Source organism: Oreochromis aureus, linkage group 3, assembly GCF_013358895.1.
Source record: "Oreochromis aureus strain Israel breed Guangdong linkage group 3, ZZ_aureus, whole genome shotgun sequence".
Taxonomy (NCBI): Eukaryota; Metazoa; Chordata; class Actinopteri; order Cichliformes; family Cichlidae; genus Oreochromis; species Oreochromis aureus.
The window spans coordinates 30979745-31001106 of record NC_052944.1 but is presented as its reverse complement, the minus strand read 5'-3'; the positions used below and the strand labels follow the sequence as shown (position 1 = coordinate 31001106).

The following is a 21362-nucleotide window of genomic DNA, read 5'->3' as shown; positions in this document are numbered from 1 at the left end:
TATACATTTATAAATGCACTATTTCATGCTGAAAGGCCTTAATAATCATCAGTCACTCCTTACAGCCACCTGTAGGCAAGTAATTAACGGAGCTATACATCAATCAGCAGTATACTGGATTCTGTGACTTTGTCAAAACCGTGTGTGGCAGACAGGATGTGGACCCAAATGCAGGACTCAGGAGACTGATATAAACTTAAGCATCTTTAATGATACGTTTTCATAAGATACAAAACCCCACAGATCAGCCACAAAGAATCCAAAACAATAACTCTTCCAAAAAAAAAAAAAAAAAAAAAGTACAAGCAGAGACTGAGACAATAATACACAGCAGATAATGAGGGGAGAGGAAACAGGTCAGGACAGCTGAAACTAATCACAGAGGATGAGACAGGAGAAGTAGAACTAAACACAAAACACAAGTGACAACAGAACATCAAAATAAAACAGGAAATAACAAACACTGAGACCAAGACTCAAAGATATGAAGTTGACAGAGACAGAAGACAAACATAAGACTGAAGGAACAGAATGGAGCACAAAAGGAGATCAACAAACCTAAAACCACGAGGACGTCATAAACCCACAAAGCACAGAATGAATCTAAAGATCTTTGGAAGAGAAGCTCAGAATTAAAGACATGAAATAATCTCAATTACATTTGTATCATTTATAAAAAAAAATTAAATAAAATGGAAATAACAGGAAGCTAAATATCAACAACCCAGAAAACACAACCATAATCCAAAGTTCAGCAAAAATACAAACACAGAGGAAATCTTAAAACAGTCTTTAAGATTATACATTAACCTCTATCATCTCCTTGATGGCAGCCTTTGTCAGAGACATGCAAATGAGACATGAATGGGGAAATCATTTAGTTTTAAAATTTTAAAAATGTCAGTATTGTTTTGGTTACAATAGTAAAAAAGACTGCACAAATAGACAGTAATTTTTATTTTGCCCGGTTTTAGAGATGAAGCACATTTTTGATTTATGTTTAAATGATAATAAAACACAAAGATGTTGTATTGTTCATGATCATTTCAAAGTGACAGATGGCATCCCCCTGTAACCATTGTGACTGAACTTGATATTAGTCAAGATTTAATGTTTACATCATTACATTTGTGGGTATTCCTCCCTCTGATGGTCTAAATAACTCAGAAATTACCATTAGCATAGTGTAGGTTAGTTATATTAGCATCAAATTTAAATTGATTTCAAGAAATGATCCTAATATTTCACTGTTTGATTTTAGATATTTTTAGGTTTATAAGAAATCAGAAAGTTTACTGTTTAGAACAAATAAAATTATACGTCTCATTATTCCTGCGACTGAACCACTCATGCTGTCCTCCTCTGTCCACACCTACAGACATGTCACACCCTTCAGTCTTCCCCTCTGTGGCCCACTTCTCATAGCAGACTACGTAGTCACTGCCCCATAACCATAATCCCAGAGTGCATTTGTAGCTCAGTCCGATCCAAACATAGGGACTGTCAGCATTCTTGGCTGTTTCCTGGACCCATCGCTGCACCTCAGGGTTGGTGATAGAAACCAGCCTCTTGTAGTTGTTTTCACAGTAATTCAAGGCTTCTTCCCAGGTCTTGTTTTCTTTGATCAGGATCAATTTATCTGTAATAGTTAAACGGAGAAATTAAAGTTCAGTTTCAGTTCTTTTCCTTTTATTTTCAGTTTATTAAAATTAGAAAAGTTAACTGCAGAAGAAAATTATAGATGACCAGGTTTACACTTATACAGATCTTCCTGAGAATTTTCTACCAGATATTAAAATTGGTCTTTTAAAATAAATTCGGCATGAATGCAGAAATAACTACACAATAATGACTACACAAACACATCATAATGAATCTTCTCAGTAATAGCAGTGGTATTTAATTTTGGGAAAACTGAGAAAAACTTTTGTAAAACTCACCATCATAACAGAAGAAGGGTTTTTCTTTGTCACATTCATCAGAGCTCCATTTTCCTGATCTGTTTAACAGAGTCATAGCACATGTCTTGTTGCTTTGTTCATCATTGAATAACTGCATATCCCAGTATCTGAAAGAGAAATCACTCCCATCTGACCACCTCCAGCTGTCTCTGAACAGACCGATCCATGCACTAAACTTGGAGTCCTTAGACTTAATCAGGGCCTTCATTTCTTTTCCATCTACCTGATCGAGTCCACTGGCCAAGTCAGTGTAATTATACCTGCAGTAGCTCTGAGCCTGTGTCCAATTTAGTTTTGTATCTTGAATGAAATACAATCTTTTATTGTCTTTCTTCATTTCTGTAAAACCAAGAGAAAAACACACAAAGACAACCCTCAGCAATTTATCTCCTGCAATTTTTTTCTTCAAAAAACTATTCGGTAATTTCATTATATTTTTATATTATGATATTATAATAATATTATTTATTATTCACATCTCCTCACCATCATAGCAGATGAACCACATAGGATATTCACATGAAACATCTGCCAGCTTCTCTCTTTTCCTCCCACAGTTCCCAGGATATGGCTCCCAGTTTTGTCTGCCATTCAGATTCCAGCTGCTGTCATTTTGAATGTATTCCACTCCTGGCAGAGACCAATGCCACGTCCTGTTTCCACCTGTGTTGTTGTTCAGTCCAATCCAGGCTTCTCCTTGATTCTGTGTGGAGTTACGGAGTCTGCTCATGTCTGTCATGTCAAACACTTTGGCCAGGTCTGTATATTTCTCTCTGCAGTATCTCTGTGCTTCAGACCAGCTCTTGTTTTCTGCAATAAAGTGGTACTCATACAGGCGGCATGTAAAGAAGCAACACTGACCTAAAATAAAACAAAAATTAGAGGATAGAAAAATCTTGGTCAGATAAACACTGATCTATATTCAGTGAATATTCTGGTAAAATATTGCAAATGTTTAATAAATCAACATTAATCTGTGTTCATTTTAAACTTAAAAAAGTACATTTTGGAAAAAAATCCACTTACCCATCAGAATAAGCAGATACAGACTCCACTGCATCTTTGATCTGACAGATGAAAGTGATGTTTTATTTCTCAAGGAAACAAAGATTTGAACGAAGCTTCTTTGATGCAAACTTTATGTCAGGAAAGAAAAGATGGATCAATATATGATGGTAGGAAATATGAAATATATGTGAACCATTATGAACCAGAATAGACTTTAATGTATTTTTAATAATTCAGAAGGTCATGAACAAGCTGACAGAACCATTAATGTTACTCATCTTGAAATCTCTTGGTATTTTAACTGTTATTAGTAATAATTGTGTATAACCTATGTTTTTTTTCTTTGTTGAATACACAAATGTACATTACACATCACCTCTGTATCACAAATAAGAAATAATATTAAAGGTTTTAAACTTACATGTGATCATTTCTCCTCTATTCAGTCTGCTCATGAAGACAGCTCTCAAGTAAATATTAAAATACACTAAAAGAGAGCTCTCTTTGTGCTGGTCAGGATTTGACTATTAAATTTTTAAAGAGTGTATCTATTTCCTCTGACAGACTGACTCACAGATGGGGAGGAATTTTATATGAGAGTTATAAAAGGTGTCATTTACATGATGAGGAAACAGGAAAAAAGGTGCAGAAAACACTGCACTGCTAACAGTCCAAGAAGCAAAAACATATAAACACGTCTTCCATATTCATGTTGCTTAATAACTTCATCCATTATCTTAATCTGGGAGTGAGGCACAGGGAGAGCATGATCTACTCATTTTATGTAATGTTAACGTCCATCCTCTTAAACACTTATCCAACTCAGACTTGCAGACCAGCCTGGAGGATATTCCAGCTGTGTGTGTGTGTGAGAGGCTGCTCACATTTATTTTATTATTATTCTTATATTGTTTAACAAGACATGTAATGTTAAGGTGGGATATTGGACTATCAAATCAAAATGATAAATTTAAAGTATTTCTGGTTACACTGCACTTTTATATACATAAAAATACATAAAAATTTGAGTAATTTTTAAATTGATGCAAATTAGACTGAGTTTCTATCTCTAATTTGCTTTTAGTTGTAATAAATTCTGTGCTGGCAGTGGGAGATGAAGATCTGAATGTGTAAGGCAAACAGACTTTAATGTGTGACTGTCAGAATCAAAATCAAATCAAAATTTATTTATATAGCACATTTAAAAACAACAGTTATGATCAAAGTGCTTCACAAATTAAAAGATAAAATAAGACAGATAAAAATAAGATAAGAAAGATACAACGCAGGAGGAGACAACCATAAAAACCAACCAAATGATAATCAAACTATCTTACATCAGAGCCAGAGTAAAAAGATGGGTCTTTAAACGAGATTTAAAAGACTGAACAGTCTTAGAAGAGCGAATGGCAATAGGGAGGTTGTTCCACAGTCTAGGAGCTACAATGGCAAAGGCACGGTCACCTCTGGTTTTCAACCTAGACTTAGGTTGCATTAAGAGCATCTGGTTAGAAGATCTTAGTGCTTTTATGGGATTATACAAATGAAGAAGTTCTGTTAAATAGCTAGGGGCCATGTTATTTAAGATTTTATAAGTGAGTAAAAGAATTTTAAAATCAATGCGCAGGGAGCCAGTGTAACTTGGCTAAAACTGGAGTCATATGATCATGCATTCTCGCACCAGATAAAAGGCGTGCAGCAGAGTTCTGTACTAATTGCAACCGGTGAAGAGAGGAGTGAGGGAGGCCTAAATAGAGGGAGTTACAATAGTCCAGTCTAGAGGTAATGAATGCATGAATAAGCTTTTCAAGGTCCTTGTGGGAGAGGAAAGGCTTAGCTTTAGCAATTTGACGTAACTGATAGAAGCTGGATTTAACCACAGTAGATACTTGTTTCTCTAATTTGAAAGAGCTTATCAAATCTGAATATCTCATATAAAAAAAGTCTTGCAAGTTCTGCAAAGAGCAGACAAGAAAAAACGGAGAAAACTGAGCTGAACTGGTCCACACAGCTGAGAAAAATACACCAGCGACACAGGTATAACACAGATGTGATGACAAACACCACAGGGCGCGCATGTCAGGCACAAACACAGGTGCCTGACATGCTCTCAACTCTCAAGATCTTCAGCTCACAACTCTGGCAGAGCTTCACCAGCTCACTCCCATCAACAATTAAAAGTATTTAAGGGAGGAGAAAGGTGAGCTTTGGTGCCAGAGAGTCATGTTGGTGGTTGCAGCTAGTGAGCTGTATTTTGTGATTGTTTGCTCCTCCTCGGTGGAGAGGAGTGTGTTTGGTCACTAATCTCTTTTGGCTTACTTTTCAGTTTACTGACCAATGCTTAAGTTTTGTTTTATTTCTTTAAATGGTGATAGCGGCTTGTAATAGAAACTTTAATAAACTTCTTTAATTTAACCCTTTTGCCTCCCTGTCTCCTTTTTTCTTACCTGAACACTTTTTGTTACATTCCCTATTTGCCTGGACCTTTTTAGGGGAACGTAACAGACAGTTTGGCAACAACTCTTATGTGCTGCATGAACAGAGTATGTCAGGCTGAAATATGTAAACCACAATCAAATAGATCAACACAGAAACATATTTATTTTCATCTATTTTCCAAATCTAGTCCTTTCTTTTAATCAGGCATTTATTATAGAAGTAATATAAAAATAACTGAAATACTTTAAACTGTCTCCACACATTACAGTAAATAAGTCACCCAGAGTAACACAGAGGAATAAAAAAGGAGGAGGACAGAGGGGAAGAATAAAGATTTGCAGCTAAATGATTGTAAATTAATGCTAAATTTCAGGTCATTCAAAAACACAAGTTCATGTCCACTTAATAAACTTGTATGCGTCTTATATTGTGTGATATATTTCAGTGACTTTTGTTTGGTTAAAGAAGTGCAGACTAATTTTGTGATTTGGTCTGATCCTGTGTTTTTGTGCTAATCATAAGTGAAACTTTATCCACCATCAGTCCCACATTTTAGCTCTTGTCCTCTGGACCGCTTCCATACTAGATGAGTGTCGTGGAAAAATTTAAGTGCTCTGCTGCACTAAAAGAATACTCATGTAAAATATTTTAGTTGTTATATATTTAAAAAATAGAAAAATAGAAACCCAATCATATATACTGAGTAAGGGCATCATCTACACTCGACCTGTGCATAGAAACAAAGATTAAATGACATAAGAAAGTTTAAACTTACATCTGGTTGGTTCTCTCCTTGATGTCTCTCCTCAGTGTGTTCATAAAGACTGCTGTCATGAAGGTTGTTTGCTACACTAACACAGAGATCTTGTTTGCCAAAGGTCAACATCTGAATATTGAAATATTCCACCAGAATGATCCAGTGTATATATCAGGGATGAAACAGGGATTTTATGTAATGCTGTGGAAACAGAAATAAACCGCTGCACTGTTGACTGTCAAACGAGCAAGAGCAGGTAGAGGAAAGAAAACCCTAATCCTAAAACTATAAATAAATCTTTCCCATTTATGGTTGCTACAAAATGTGACACTGAGACACGAGGACACAATGAAGGTAAGAAGAGTAAATACTAAACATGACTGACCTGAAAACTGAAAACCAAACACATAAAACTAACTCTCCCTTTGAGCACAGAAATCATAGATTCAAAAATGAAATATAGGACTGGTTCACAATGAAATGCAGAGACATCAAGGACAGATAAAAACTCTAAAATAAATCAATAAACACGAAAAGTAGACCAAACCCATGAAAATGTCCATGAAAATACATTTTTATAAAGTAATCAAAATTATGGAGACAACAGGATGCAGCTTGCCAGCATCAGCATTCAGATATGCTGCAATCTGCCTCTCACCCCACATCATGTGGGATCCGCTGCAGCTTCAGCACTAAGTCCTTTCCCATCTCACCTATGGTGGGTTTAAGCTATGTCTTCTAATCGTACAAAGAAACTTTCAGGATCCTCACCTTCCTTGAAGTCAGGTATTATTGGTTCAACTACATGAATGATTTCTGCTCTCTGTACCAGAGCAGTTTGGAGAAGGAGGCTCAGCTTGGTGCTCAGCGGCTCCATGAAGTAGCTGCACAGCTGATAGCTGAGGCAGTTACTCAGTCTCTCGCTTTGGGAAAACAGCTGTTGTAGAAACGTCCCTCTGGACAGAAGGCTGATGAAGTTCAGAACATACATCATGTTGCAGCTTTGGTGTATTATCACTCAGCTGTTTCATCTGTTTAAACAGTATTATTTCTATTTTTTTGGATCATCACGTAAATTCTCTAATTTCATCAAAGATATCAGGTTCAGAAAGTTCTTTACTCACAACCCCAACTGTTATTTGCTTTGGTCGTACCACTGGTTCAAAATCATCCTCATCAGCCATCTGGCTCAATTGTTTTTCACTTTTTCTTTCTTCCCTGTCAGCAAGGGGGCTTTTCCTTGTCCCACATATTTTTCTGCATCCTACTCCTCTCATTTAGTGTGTTTTCCTCTTTAATTCACAGGTGTAAATAATCCTAATTCTGACACCACTGTTACACAGAGAGGTGTGGCGTGAAAAACAGCAGACATCACACTGAACAGAGAACAACATTAGTTTACTGGCCAATCTTTTACACACACAACAACTTCCAAAACTGCAACCTACTAATCTCTCCCACATCCCACAGTCCACCTTTATGCTGTGGATAAAGTGTAACAGTCACATCTGTAGACACATTAGAAATGTAATACATGTTTACTCTGCTGCTAACCTGTATAGCCATTAGATGGTGGTGTTTGGCTGTCATAGTCTATGTGAACACTTTCGAATTTGTTTTGGTTTCTAAACTACACTCCAGTGAAATAACAATTAAATACATTGATTTAAATGAGGGCTTTCTTTTTCATAGCTCTTATTTGTCTTTAGAGAGGTCTGTGGTTGATGCTTGCTTTTTCAACTCCTTTTTTTTGTTTTAAATGTGATGGTTTTAAATGGTGGAGCTTCACTACTGAAATATTCAACTCTCACCCCAGGTGAAAGCTTGCCGTGAATGACCCACAAGTCGAAGGTTTCTATTGGTGGAAAACGTCATAAAACACTAGAAAAAATGTTGTCATGAAGTCTTAGTTCATTCTGTGTGTTGGCGAATTTTAAATGTTATTTGAAAACACAGTGCATTTGGTTTCCTAATGATTTAAAATAAATATTAATATGTTAATCTGTGTAGAAATAGGTGCTCAGAGAACTACTGTTAGTAGTGTAGACTGTTACAGCTGCAACTCAGTTTATTTGTCTTCACAGACACAGATGATCAGTTTACAACATGTCACTTCAAATATATCATTATGAAAAAAAAGAGTAGTTTTAAGTCTTTTGTGACATGAATCGTCCTGAATTCTCAGTGAGATTGATTTGTATCATATAGTAAACATTAAAGATTAAAAACATTAAAATAGTTTATTTATATTTACTCGATTGCTATTTATTTACTCAAAAGATAACAGCAAATATAACAAACAAAACATCTAACAACAAAAGTGTAAAAACTGAATAATGCAGTAATATTGAAGTAAGTAAGTATAATATCACTGAATCAGACAGTCAAGAAGAAACGAAGGAAACCAAATTAAATGAAGAACATGAAAAGTCTAAAAAATACGAAACTAAACAATCAAAGAAGTTTAACTCAGAGTGAAATATTTAAGTTATGATTAAATCTTATTTGACAGAACAAATAAAATTATATGTCTCATTGTCTCTCTGACTGAACCACTCATGCTGTCCTCCACTCTGCATGCCCACAGCCCTGCCACAATCCTCAGTCTTTCCCTCTTTGCTCCACTTCTCATAGCAGACCAGCTTGTCATTGATCCAGAACCACAGATCCAGAGTGCAGGAGTAGCGCAGGTCGAGCCAGACAAAAGGACTCGAGGCATTCTTGGCTCTCTCCTCCACCCATCTCTGTTGGTAATCGTTAGTGATGGAAACCAGTCCCCTGTGAGACTTTCTGCAGTAATCCAAGGCCTCCTCCCAGGTCTTATTTTCTTTGATCAGGATCAATTTATCTAACATAAAAACAAAATAACAGGTTCAATTGAAGCTGTTGAACTGTATAAACGAGATATTATTTATACTGTTTATTTTGTTCTAAAAATAACAGAAACTATGGAAAGTTTGTGTGTTTCTCTACCCACAGCAGAACAAAGTGTGATAATAGTAACAATCTGCACTCAAGTCAACAAGATCCTCAAATATTCAACTTCTTTACAGACAATAGAGAAAGTGGTTCAACAGTTGCTGTCAGTTATCCCACAGATAATTAAAGTGATTTGGTTGAATTCATAAATTCATAAATACATTCATGACTTAGAAAATCATTTGTAAAAGAAAATCATCCATCATCTATAAATAGGTTGCAGAAAAATATACAACATGTTCAGCTGGATCTTGTCAGTGATTCCAGTGATCCTCCTTTTAGAGAAAACCAGTCAGAAAAATGTTGATAAAAACTCACCATCATAACAGAAGAAGGGTTTTTCTTTGTCACATTCATCAGAGCTCCATTTTCCTGATCTGTTTAACAGAGTCATAGCACATGTCTTGTTGCTTTGTGTATCATTGAATAACTGCATATCCCAGTATCTGAAAGAGAAATCACTCCCATCTGACCACCTCCAGCTGTCTCTGAACAGACCGATCCATGCTCTACTCGGGTCTCTCTTTTTCTTCATCATCGTGAGTTCTCCTCCATCTACCTGATCGAGTCCACTGGCCAGGTCAATGTGATGGTATCTGCAGTAGCTCTGAGCCTGTGTCCAGTTCATAGGTGTTGTTATCAAATACAATGTTTTATTGTCCTTTTTCATTTCTGTGAAATAAACAGAAAAAAGCACAAAGACATCCCTCAATAATTTGTCTCCTGAAATTCTTTCTGTATGTTTTCTCAATTCACAATTATGTGATTAATTATATTTGTATATCATGATATCATAATATTATTTCTTATTGTCCACATCTCCTCACCATCATAGCAGACGAACCACATAGGATAGTCACAGGAAGCATCTGCCAGCTTGTCTCTTTTCCTCCCACAGTTTCCAGGCTTTTCATTATCAGTTCTTCCATTCAGATTCCAGCTGCTGTCATTTTGAATGTATTCCACTCCTGGCAGAGACCAATGCCACGTCCTGTTTCCACCTGTGTTGTTGTTCAGTCCAATCCAGGCTTCTCCTTGATTCTGTGTGGAGTTACAGAGTCTGCTCATGTCTGTCATGTCAAACACTTTGGCCAGGTCTGTATATTTCTCTCTGCAGTATCTCTGTGCTTCATACCAGCTCTTGTTTTCTGCAATAAAGTGGTACTCATACAGGCGGCATGTAAAGAAGCAACACTGACCTGAAATACAGAAATATGATATAGATAAAAATCTGATTTGTAAATCAAACATTACAGATGAAAACTGTCAGACATGAGAAGACTGAGTGACTCCAGATAGGAAAAACTAATCATCCCATCAACAAATCAAGTTTAAATAATAATAAAAAAAAATATGTGAAGTAGTAATCTATATTCATTATAAATTGCATAGGGTATATTTGCTAAAACAATCCACTTACCCATCAGAATAAGCAGATACAGACTCCACTGCATCTTTGATCTGACAGATGAAAGTGATGTTTTATTGCTCAAGGAAACAAAGATTTGAACAGAACTCCTTCGATGGACACTTTATGCACTTTCAGCTAGTTAAAGATAAATAGTGAACCATTATGACCAAAAAAGATATGAATTCTTTTTTTTTTTTATTAATTCAGGCTCTCATTAACAAGCTGATGAAATTATTTATGTTACTCATTTTGAAAGCTCTGGTTATTTTAAGCCTGTTCACCTTTTCAATGAGAGCTGCCCATAATAATCTCTTTTTTTTTCAACACAAGACAAAAATACATCAGATATTGTCTGCACATCACCGCTGTACCACAAACATGAAATGATATTACAAGTTTTAAACTTACATATGATAATTTCTTCTCTACAGTAAAAAGGAGCTCTTTTTTTTGTCCTGGTCAGGATTTGAATATTTGAATATTGAAATACAAAAGTGCATCTATTTCCCTGAAATTTCCCTGAATGATCGACTGGTGGGAGGGATTTGTTTTATATTCCAGTTGTGAAACGGTTTATTTGCAAATATGATTCAAAGATGTTTAGAAGTAAAGAGAAAAGGGGCAGAAACCACTACACTGCTTACTGTCCAATGAACAAAAACATAAACATGTCTATCTTGTTTGGGTTGCTTAATAACTTCATCCATTATCTTAAACTGGGTGTGAGGCACAGGGAGAACTTGATATACTCTAGAACACTCTTTCTCAAATGGTGGTATGCGTACCACTAGTGGGACTTGGGCTCTCGCTGGTGGTACGCAGGCTATCTCCAGTTTTTTTGTTTGTTTGTTTTTTGTTTTTTAAGATAAAATAATAACATCTTGGAGGTGTGCAAAGATGACACGAGAGTTCCAGAGGTTTTTCTGGGAGCTGGAGTCAACCAGAAAATGTCTCCCCGAGTGTGAGTCTACTATGAAAAGCAGCCTTTCCTTATCGCCAGCTGTCGCGACCGCTACAGAGCGCTAGCTGGCTCGTTTCCCTGGGCCTTAAAACTGCAAAGGTGGCACAGCGCTGTCACGCTTATGGTAAAAACACAGCTCTTTTCCGCGGTGCCGCGATTCCAACCACCATTGATGAATCGGAGGCGCCCGGGAGAATTGGTGGGGGCGCGAGAGATGCTGTCAGTAAGTCGGGAACTATCGCCTGGTTGCCAAAGCTCCCAGTAGTCAGGAGAATGCAATCCACTTCTTTTGTGAGCCAGCAGCAGCCAGCAGTGGAGAGTTGGCCAGACCAGCTTGCACCGGCAACTATCGGAGGAAGACGAGAGTGAAGAGGAATCCGCCGTCATGCATTCATAGCAAGGACAGCGTGCTCTCCATGAGCTCGAGAGTGGTACCATCACCCAGGCCCGAGAGAGAGAGAGGAGTTTCTTGGCCCTCAGGAGCCCCACAGCAGCAGCGCCTTCAGAGCGGTGTATTTCCCTTGGGTGATGGTATCCCAGAGGAGGGTCATCACACAGCGAGTGGACAGCGGATCCAGCGAGGCTACCACATGATGGTATTTCGTGTCGCTGACGCACGAACCACGAAGCCAAAAATCCAGCAGCTTAACCACCACAGCAAAAATTAAAACATACAGCACTGCTATCACTTCGGACAAGTGATGAGTGACTTTTTAGGGGATTGTTCAGATTAAATAAAACAAAATATAAAGCATTAAAACATGTTAAAAGCACAACAGCTTTAATAAATGCAGAATAGTTTGGACCTGGAAGCAGGTTTCTTCAGGTCATCACTTAATGACCAGGTATCCCACCTGCTGTGAATGTTTTAATGCAGTACAGTTGTTATTGTTATCACTCCTCACATCATGTCATAAATAGGCCTATACTACTGTACTTTAACATCAGTCATAAGGGTGGTACTGCAAGAGCCATATATTTTTTGAGGTGGTACTCATTGTGAAAAGTTTGAGAATCACTGCTCTAGAAAGTAGAGAGTATCATTACTTCAGCTGCAGCTACTCATTTTTAATCCAAACTCCACTTAAAAGTGGGATTTTACTGACCAAACAAGAATGTACAAGAATGGTTTATATACACACACTCTGGATGTTATCAGCCCCATAGATATGAGCCCGGTGACATGATATGATCTGAAGCAAGTGTTTATAACAATAACTTAAACTCTAGGTTTGACCACTTCCAGTTACTCAGATACAGACTATCAGGTAAATGAAGATTATTGAATAAAATACAAAAACTAGTTTTAATATATAATGTTAAGATACATCCATCCTGTTAAGCACCTATCCAACTCAGACTTGCAGGTTAGCCTGCAGGATATTCCAGCTGTCTGTGTGAGAGGTTGGTTATGTTTATTTCCAAGTATTTCTGATTATACTACACTTTTATACACATAGAAAGTCTTTGTTTTCAAAACTTTTAATAAATTTGTGTATTGATGCAAATTAGGCTGAGTTCTTCCTCTACTTCTGCTTTTAGTTGTAAACAAATTCTGTGAGCGGGAAACAAATATCACTCTCAGTGAAACGGTGACTATCATTATGCACATAGACTTTAATATGATACTGTGAGGTCATCAGACTTCATATTTTTACCAAGTTTGTCTAAAAGACTTTGTGAAAATACTTCATACTTTTTCTGTAAACCAGTGATTCGTTTCACAATGAGTACCACCTCATAACATATATGACTCTTGAAGTACCACCCTTATGACTGACGTTAAAGTACAGTAGTATAGGCCTATTTAACACCACATAGAGTTTACACAGACAATTTTATTTCTTATATGAATATGTTTATTTTAACTGTCATAAACAGGATGTGACAAGTAATAATAATAAGAAGAACTGTACTGCATTAAAACATTCACAGCAGGTGGGATATCCAATCTTTAAGTGATGACCTGATGAAACCTGGTTGCGGGTTTAAACTACTCTGTATTTATTAAGGCTGTTGTGCTTTTAACATGTTTTAATGCTTTGTATTTTGTTCTATTTAATTTGAACAATCCCCTAAAAAGTCACTCATCACCTTTAGCCTCTCTCGGTTTTTATCATTACAATTCATTGTAAAGCTCAGTTTTTAAAACCTTACAATGTAAGTACAGCCCAGCCCATGCAGCAGTATATTAATAACCAACCTCATATTGCAGTTGTTATCCTGATTTGGTCTGTTTACAGCATCCTGCCATGCGATTACATTTGTCCCTAACCATCAAGAACCTGTTAACGTTATGTCAAGTTAACTTTTATTGAGTGGAAAAAAGTTAGCATTCATCTTCCAGCTTCACTGTGTTTATATTATGCCAAGAATAAAGTATAATAAAGAAAGTATTATATTTTATTACAATATAATCATATAATAATATAATAAAGAAACGAGGAGGACAGAGAGAAAGATTAAAAAAGAGCCGCGGCTCGTAAATTAGAGCCAAATTTCAGGTCATTCAAAAACACAAGTTAATGTGCATTTAACAATTTACTTATATGTGTCTTATATTGTGTGATATATTTCAGTGACTATGACGTTTTTAATACTTATACATGATGGTAAATACAAAAACAATCCTTTGAAAATGTTTTGTTTAGTTAAAGAAGTGCATACTCATTTTGTGATTCAGTCTCATGAGTGAACCTTTATCCACAATCAGTCCCAAATTTTAGCTTTGGTAGTCTGGGTAGTGTTTACTGTAGTGTAAACATTTCAGTGCTCAGCTGTATTCAAAAATTACTCATGTTAAAAAATATTTGGACACAAAGTATAAATCGATTAATTATAATGTTTGAATCATATAAAAATCAGAAAAATAGAAGCACTGTCAGAAATACTGAGTAATGACATCATCTACATTTGACCTCTGCACATAAACAAATATTAAATTAAATGAGAAAGTTTAAACTTACATCTGGTTAGTTCTCTCCCATATGTCTCTCCTCATTGTGTTCATAAAGACTGCTAACACAGAGATCTTGTTTGCCAAAGGCCAAAATTTGAATGTTAAAATACTTCACCAGAATGATCCAGTGTAGATATCGGGGATGGAACAGGGATTTTATGTAATGCTGTGGGAAAACATAGATATAACACTCACTGTTGACTGTCAAATGAACAAGAGCAGGAAGAGGAAACAAAGTGTAAATATATCTTTCCTATTTATAGTTGTTACAAAATGCTCCAGTTTAACTTCACCACACAATGTTCAGTGACACTGTTAGAGTTATCTGTTAAATCAGTGATTCTCAAACTTTTCACAATGAGTACCACCTCATAACATATATGGCTCTGGAAGTACCACCCTTATGGCCGACGTTAAAGTACAGTAGTATAGGCCTATTTAACACCACATCCAGTTTACACAGACAATTTTATTTCTTATATGAATGTTATTTATTTTAACTGTCATAAACAGGATGTGAGGAGTGATAATAATAACAACTGTACTGCATTAAAACATTCACAGCAGGTGGGATATCTGGTCTTTGGCTACGTCCACACTAACCCGGATAAATATGAAAACGGTGTGTTCATCTGAAAATGCTCTGCGTTGTCACTAGCGTTTTCAGTCATTTTCACAGAGTTATGCATCCACATTGAAACGGCCCAAAGCGCTTACGTTCCAGCCCTGCGCATGCGCAAAAGCGAGTGAGAGTTAAAGAATTTGAAGAAAAGCTATCTGGAGCATGTACAAACTGATATTAATCTTTTTTTAGGGCTGTCAAAATTGAGAGCAATCAAAACAACTGCTGTGTAATGCCCTCCGCTATCTTTGTTTAATTGGTCACATGACTGCATCATATGACTAAAATGCATCATCGTTTTAGAAAGTCTGCGTTTTCAAGTGTCCACACTGCGACGGGACAGCTCAATGTATGCGTTTTTGAGAGCGTTTTCAAAACGCTGCGTTTTTCCTTGAGGAAAACGCCATCTCAGGCTACGTCCACACATACACGGGTATTTTTGAAAAGGGAGATTTTCCGTTTTCGTTTTAAAAAATAATCCTGTCCACACGTAAACGCAAAAATGAAGGAAAACACTGCTAGGAACATGCCAAAGTAACAGGTGGCGATATATTCCTAACCGTGTAGAAATGTTGGCCAATCACAAGTCTAGAAGCCTCGGTGGGAAATAGTAAACAAAGATGGGGCATAGAAGCAGAACCGAGTCGTATGTGTGGAGGGACAGAAACTGTGTGTGTATATGTAAGCATTTAAACACTATGCTTAAACCCTAACTGTGATTCTTATAGCACAATTTCTAAAACTATTAATACTTATAGCAAAACCAGTCACTGAGTTTGCAAAACTAAAAGCACAAACACTGCTTTGCACTCAGTTTGCCATTTTGTAACACACACTTTGCAAACCTGTAGCTACAATCCACTGCACAGCACTCTTTTTGCAGAACTGTAAACACAACTTACTGCTTTACACTCAATTTGCAAAGGATCAACACACTCCTAGCAAAACTATACACATTTATGGCCATTATTTACACTATTTTATCAACTGTCTGGCACACTGTCACATGTGAAAACTGTTTTAGATAATTAGTTCACTTTCCAATCAGCCTAAGCACAACAATACAGGTAAGCTGTGTGTGTGGAGTACAGTGGAGGGAGCAGGAAGAGTGAGAAGTAGAGGAGGCCGAGGAAGAGGACGTGGAGGTGAAGAAGTAGGACGAAGAGGACAACAAGGACAAGGAGGAGCAAGAGGAGGACGAGGAGGGGTGAGAGGAAGGGTAAGAAGAGTAAGAAATAGAATTGCTGATGACATCAGAGCTACAACAGTGGACCATGTAATCAACCATGGGATGACCCTGAGGGAAGCTGGCCAACGGGTTCAGCCTAAACTGAGCCGCTACACTGTGGCAGGCATCATTAGGACATTTCGAAATGAGAATCGGTAAGTACTTTGTAGCACTGCCATACTCTAATGAGAAACACAACAGTACCATACATGCAAAAGTACTGAAATTGTTACTTTACAGAATTGCTAGACGTCCAGATGTTGGGGGCAGAGGCAGAACGTTCACTCCAGAGCAAGAGACCCATATAGTGAACATGGTGATTGCCAATAATGCAATAAGACTGCGCGAAATACAGCAGCGCATAATTGATAATGACACCATCTTTCAAAATATACACAGTGCAAGCATTTCTGCGCTTAAGTCGTACTTATGCGCCGCCACAGAATAAGAATGAAGCAAATTTACAGAGTTCCTTTCAAGAGAAACACAGAACGTGTAAAGCAACTGTGATATGACTATGTGCAGGTAAGCTAGTGTCATTGGTTCTGAATTTGGAAGTGCATACTGTAGTGCTGTGCATGAGCCTGATGTGTTGCATTTGTTTTGTCTTGTCCAGAGAGTGATGGAACTAGAAGCAGATGCAATGGGACATGAGCTACTTTTTGTGGATGAGGCCGGTTTTAACCTCAGTAAAACCAGGAGACGTGGCAGGAACATTATTGGACACTGTGCCATCATCAATGTCCCAGGACAACGTGGTGGTAACATAACCATGTGTGCAGCTATAAGCCAACACCTTGTGTTGTTCACCATCATGCAACCATAGGCCCATACAACACTGCACACATTATTGCATTCCTGGACACCTCGCATGACATACTCACTGTTCAGAGACCAGAGCAGACCCGATATGTCATCATATGGGACAATGTTAGTTTCCATAGGGCTGCTTTGGTCTGCAACTGGTTTACAGACCACCCATCCTTCATGGCACTCAACCTCCCTCCATACTCTCCATTCTTAAATCCCATCGAGGAGTTCTTCTCTGCCTGGCGCTGGAAAGTGTACGACCGTCATCCTCATCAACAGGTAGCCCTTTTACAGGCAATGGAGGAGGCATGTGGAGATATTGACCAGGCATCATATCAGGCCTGGATACGGCATTCAAGGAGATATTTTCCCCGGTGCCTTGGACTGGAGGATATCGCATGCGATGTGGACGAAATTTTGTGGCCGGACCCAGAAAGACGACATGATGTAGACTGATTTCTTTTTTTTTCCTTTTTTTTTTGAAATTCCTATTTTGTGTTTTGACTTTGTCTTGGTTTTGATGAGTGTGAATAAACACCAATACTTGAAGTTTGGATCCTTGTATGTTTACATGACACTATGACAAAAGTGTGACCTCAAATTGACATCTGTACACAGAGAATGCAAAAGCCAGATGTGTTTTGTATTCGTACCATCAGTGTGCAGGTGGCGCATTGTGTGCTTAGTAGATGATGGCTTGTGTGTACTGTTTGATACGAAAACACCATTTTTACGAAGGTGTGAAGAGCTAATCTAGCTGTGTTCGCTTTTGCAAGAGAACTACAATGTTTTGTGTGTAGAGTTTTGCAAAAATAGCCAATAGTTACAAAAAATGTGCTTAAGCAATTAGAAAAAACTGTATGTCAGATATGTTGGAGCTGACACAGAGACAGTTTGGTAACAACTCTTTTCTGTGCTCCATGAACGGCGTATGTCAGGCTGAAATATGTAAACCACAATCAAAACAATAAACACAGAAACATATTTATTTTCATCTATTTTTCTAAATCTGGTTCTTTTTTGTTGATCACGCATTTATTATAGAAGTAATATTAAAATAACTGAAATACTTTAAACTTTCTCCACACATTACATTAAACAAGTCGCCAGCGTAATCTAGAGGAATAAAGAAAGGAGGAGGACAGAGGGAAATAATAAAGAAGAGCTGCAACTAAATGCTTGTAAATTAGTGCCAAATGCAGGTTGATAGGTTCGTAGCATAAACCTATTCACTGGACCGTTCAAGACACTGGTGTGTCTAGAAAATTTTTGTTGGGGGGGCCACACTGAAAAAAAGGGATTGGCCAGTTCTTGGATCTATGTAAGTATCTTGTGTGCATTTAACATAAGTGCCTCATGCTTTAAAGTCAAGTGTAACTATATAGTGTAGAAACTACATGATATGCAGAGAGGCTAGATTAAATTGTTCATATCATGTTCGAGTGAAGTAAGTCAATAACTTTCAGTCTCGTACGCTTTGGATCAGGAAGGCATCCATCTCAGTCAAGTCGAGCAGCCGCCTCTACTTTTTTCGGGATACCGAAAAAAGTAAATTGGGTGGATGTTACATTAAAAAAGTCTAACTTGTAATTTGAACACAATAATTTCATGTTTCTATGAACGTAATTAAATCATGTAGGATCTGTACGAAATTCAACAACTTAATTTGTTCTTGTTGAGATGACCTGATACAATCTAGTAAGAGTGGTTAGTGTCTGGACTCATGAAATTAACAAGATCGCACGAGATGTCAAACTGCAGGGAAATCACTGGAGTTATAAGACAACTACACACACACCACATGTATGCTGTCGCTATTTATTGTGGATTAACCTGTCAAGGACAAAAACGTACAAAAAAATTCTGCATTAAGCCTTCAACTCATTCATGTCACCTAACAGGTAAACCTGTTTCTCCATCACCTGTTCAGCTCTGATGATTCAGTAAGGACATCTCCTGGTTTCATCTTCATGTTTCCCTCTCACCAGATAACCAAACCGATATCATGACCAGCAGCTTTACAGCTGTGGCTCCAGCAAACATCAGCTGATACTAGAAATTATTATTAAATAAATTCTAACACCTGATCAAGCTTAAACGTGCTGCTGTTGTTTAGCGCGACATCCGCCGGTTTCCTCTTTCTGGCGCAAAGTGGGCGATAAACAAACAAGAGAGAAAAGCCGATCAGCTGATCATTGATCAGTTTCATGATTGAAGTAGGAACAGGAGAGGGAGGGGGAGAGAATGAGAGAAGAAGAGGCAGCTGTGCAGCAAAGACAGAATAACTCCAGCTTTGTGTCTTTGTTTCATTATAGCTAAAGTACGGGACAAACTGTGTCCCTTCTCAGCTCAATACGAAACGTGTAATATTTTCTCTGAATGCGGGACGATTCTGTTTTTTATGGGACGGTTGGCAACTCTAATAACTAACCTTAAGAATAAAATAAAGTTCAACATCAGTAACATCACAGCACCCACCCAACTGTATATAAATTCCGTCATGCTAGCTAGCACGCAGTACGAGTTATTGTAACTGACTGTAAAAAGTCAGCACAACGAAAATAAACTCCACCTAAACTTGGTTTATATCTGACCCAGATAGACTGCAGGTCATAACTTCTTACCTGAAGTTCAGTTCACCTGACACTCGGACTGGCGGCCGCCTCGGGTCTCTCCTCCTCCTGCCTCCCCTTCCCTCATCCACCTGCTGGCCTCTGTGGAAGCTCCGACATAGCGACCACCAAACAACTGAGTTTTTTTTACACATCGGCCAGCATCTGGCCAATCCACCACCTCTCATTGTTCATGCCGCTACAAAATAAATAAATAAAGAAGTCATCCGCCCACCGGGCAAAGGCCCGGTATGCCCGATGGCCAGTCCAGCAATGTTAACCTGTTAATCTGTCACCGAAAAAATGTTTTCTGCGGTGCCGTCGTTCGTGCTTAGCTCTCCTACCTTTGCTAACATGATGCTCATAGTGCAGAAGCCGATGCTGCATTCACTTACACTCGGATATCTGAGCTTCACTGTGAAAACATAATCGTACATTTGATATTTCATTGAATTTTATTGTTTTAGCTTTGGGGTGGCCAGTCTGGTTGGGGGGGGCACAGCCATCCCGCTGGACACGCCACTGGTTCAAGACAATTCTACTACACAGCAAAAGCAAGACACAAGTAGGCAAAGTTCTTTGTGTTACTCATATATGAGGGAGAGAACTACGACAAGTGCCGTTCCTTCGCTTGACCTCAGTCGCTCTCGTCTGCTCCCTCGTAACACTGCTCCTTTATTGAGGTTACATGCATATGCATAGGTTCATTAACATATGAGTCTTACATAGATATACATTTAACCAGAGCGTACCGTGTGTGTGTGGGGTCAAGACGTGACCCCATAAATGACTTCCCAAAATCTGCTGGCCTGGAAGTCCAGCAGTTCATCTAAACAAAAGGCACTTAGACTAAAACAGATATACTTATGTTTGCTATACCATAAAACAAAAAAAGAAGGTACGACCTCTTCTCGTGACCCCAGGATGTGAGTGTGTATGCCAGAACACTCTGGAAGGCACACAGAGTCTTTACAGACTGCTAAGGATCAAACCTCTATCAATATGCAATTGATTATAAAACTCTAAGCATATATGAGTAAATATTTCTAAGCATAAATGACAATCAACCATATAAACCTAACACAGGTCATTCAGAAACACAACTTAATGTGCACTTTAAAATTTACTTGTATGTGTATTTCAGTGGTTGTGAAGTTTTTAATACATATACATGATGGTTAAATATGAAGATAATCCTTTGAAAAATTTTGCTTGGTTAATGAAGTGCAGACTCATTTTGTGATTTAGTCTGATCCTGTGTTTTTGTGCTAATCATGAGTGAAACTTTATCCACAATCATTCTCAAGTCTCACATTCTAGCTTTTGTAGTCTGAATACCTTTCATACAAGATGAGTGTAGTGTGCATATTTCAGTGTGTCAGCTGGACTAAAAAATAATTTTGATAAATACTTTAGTTTTTATATTTGGTCATAAAATGTAAAAAAACTGAAAAATAGAAATACTATCAGAAATACTGAGTAATGACACAATCTAAACTCGACCTGTGCATATAAACAAAGATGAAATGACATAAAAAAAACACTGAACTTACATCTGGTTAGTTCTCTCCTTGATGTCTCTCCTCAGTGTGTTCATAGAGACTGCTGTCAAAAG

The 21362-nt window shown here is 37.7% G+C and overlaps 2 protein-coding genes across 2 annotated transcripts; both read right to left on the bottom strand.

Annotated features, from left to right (window-relative positions):
• Positions 1-244: 244 nt before the first annotated feature.
• Positions 245-6205, bottom strand: LOC120439181 (putative C-type lectin domain family 20 member A). The gene is made up of 5 exons (XM_039609942.1): positions 6184-6205; positions 2988-3028; positions 2448-2822; positions 1941-2300; positions 245-1639 (listed from the first exon to the last, which is right to left on the bottom strand). The coding sequence occupies exons 2-5, from the start codon at positions 3019-3021 to the stop codon at positions 1293-1295; spliced, it is 1116 nt and encodes a 371-aa protein (XP_039465876.1). The 5' UTR covers positions 3022-3028; positions 6184-6205; the 3' UTR covers positions 245-1292.
• A 1341-nt stretch (positions 6206-7546) lies between these two features.
• LOC120439180 (putative C-type lectin domain family 20 member A) lies at positions 7547-21347 on the bottom strand. The gene is made up of 5 exons (XM_039609941.1): positions 21301-21347; positions 10565-10605; positions 9972-10343; positions 9463-9816; positions 7547-9013 (listed from the first exon to the last, which is right to left on the bottom strand). Exons 1-5 carry the CDS (start codon positions 21342-21344, stop codon positions 8667-8669), a joined length of 1158 nt encoding a protein of 385 aa, XP_039465875.1. The 5' UTR covers positions 21345-21347; the 3' UTR covers positions 7547-8666.
• Between the last annotated feature and the right edge of the window lie 15 nt (positions 21348-21362).